General features: G+C 31.8%; 1 protein-coding gene across 1 annotated transcript in view; it reads left to right on the forward strand.

Annotated features, from left to right (window-relative positions):
• The first annotated feature begins 277 nt into the window (after positions 1–277).
• The window catches only part of LOC101506191 (cytokinin riboside 5'-monophosphate phosphoribohydrolase LOG3), a 4,736-nt gene continuing 3,205 nt past the window's right edge, over positions 278–1,808 (forward strand). The window contains exons 1-3 of the mRNA XM_004497455.4: positions 278–585; positions 1,245–1,342; positions 1,472–1,502. Of these exons, the coding sequence (XP_004497512.1) occupies positions 463–585; positions 1,245–1,342; positions 1,472–1,502 (252 nt within the window). The 5' untranslated portion in view covers positions 278–462. The remainder of the gene's footprint in view (positions 586–1,244; positions 1,343–1,471; positions 1,503–1,808) is intronic.

Here is a 1,808-nt window from a genome sequence, read left to right on the forward strand (position 1 = left end):
ATACGTACATCTTAATTAAGACGAGAAATAGAGTGATTGTTGTTGTTCCTATCATGTTTTTTATAAACAACAACAACACGATGATGATTACATTACATGTCGATATTAGTATTAGTATTAATGTTGTTGTGACGATGTTGATTAGGCGGAACAGAACACAAGGACACTAGGTAGGGACCACTACAATAGTTGTCCGCGCGTGCTTCCACCTCTCTCACGTGCGATTGCTTTGCTTCTTTGTTGTTGTTTATATAAACCCAAAGGGCATTTTCAAAGTGTAGCGGTGAAGCAATAACCCAAAACCATATTACATTTCATTTCAATTCAACCACTGTTCTAGTTACTTACTTCACCATTCATTTTCATTTTTCAATATAAACACATGCTCAATATTTCATAGCATTATGCATTACATAAGCATTGTGTGAGTACAAACTAGTAAGAAGTTGAAACAACAAAAAAATGGAGACACATAGTGAGCTAAGAGTATCATCAAAGTTCAAAAGGGTTTGTGTGTTTTGTGGGAGTAGTCCTGGCAAGAAAAGTAGCTACCAAGATGCTGCTATTCAACTTGGCAATGAATTGGTATATAAATTTTAATCCTTTTACCATTACATTATGTTTTTTTCTTTTTATTTTCCTCTGTTTTGTTCAATAAACTTTATTCTAGTAAAAAGGGTTTTTTTTTTCTTTCTTATTTGTGTTTTTTGGATGGTGTGAAATGGTTAAACTTTATGTTATGACATGTTGAATATTCTACTTGCTTTGTGAAATTTCAGTTGGGTAAGTTTGTTGTGTTCATAACATGTTTGTTAGTTGTAAATGTTTATCATCTTCTGCAAATCCAAATTCACATCAATTTTTTTATGCAAAAGATGCATTTTTTATTTTTGGGATCATTACTTCTTCACAAATTCTTAAGTTTAAAACTATCCTACATAAAGGGTCACTCAAAAGGATCCTTTTTTTTTTTTTGGCATCTTGGATATTGTTTACTATTATATGAGAAGCTCTAAACTGAACATTTGGTACCAACTAACAAGTGTCTTATGCTTATTGAGTGTTTAGAGAATCATTTCCCGTGTCTTTGCCTTTTACTTGCAGTCCTTCATTTCAAAGTTGAATAAGTTTTTTATGTTTTTCGTTTTTCACATGATATTATAACTTATGACAATCATTCTTTTTGTTTGTGTTATTTGATTCCTTCTAGGCTGTGTATATGTAATTGTTAATGGTTTGTGAAGGTCTCAAGGAATATTGATCTAGTTTATGGAGGGGGAAGCATTGGTCTTATGGGTTTGGTTTCACAAGCTGTTCATGATGGTGGTAGACATGTCATAGGGTAATGACCCTTTCTCTCTTTTCTTCAAAGTTTCCATTTTTAATTTCTCTCTCTCTTTTTTTCTTTTTGTGCTTATGTTGGTCTCTTTCTCTATTGACACTGTATTTGTCCTGTTATTGTCTCTTGCAGAGTTATTCCCAAGACACTCATGCCTAGAGAGGTATGTATTCTTCACCAAGAAGAAAAGCTTATAGTCTTTTTTCTTTTGATTTATAAAGTATTATATTACAAGCTTCTTTTTTATTTTATTTGTTTCTCTCCATTATTCAAGGGACAAACTTTAATTCTGTTCTTTTTTTATTTTCCTGCTTTATTCCCTTTTCAAATTGATACTATATTCTATTCATGTTTTCACACCCTCCTTGTTCTGTATTTTCATTTTTTAAGTTAAACCTTCTTTCTATCTAGGTTTACATAAGCTTCTTGTTAATGTCAAAGCATAGTATATTTTGTTAGCTTCCCCCCC

The sequence above is a fragment of the Cicer arietinum genome, chromosome 4, assembly GCF_000331145.2.
Source record: "Cicer arietinum cultivar CDC Frontier isolate Library 1 chromosome 4, Cicar.CDCFrontier_v2.0, whole genome shotgun sequence".
Taxonomy (NCBI): Eukaryota; Viridiplantae; Streptophyta; class Magnoliopsida; order Fabales; family Fabaceae; genus Cicer; species Cicer arietinum.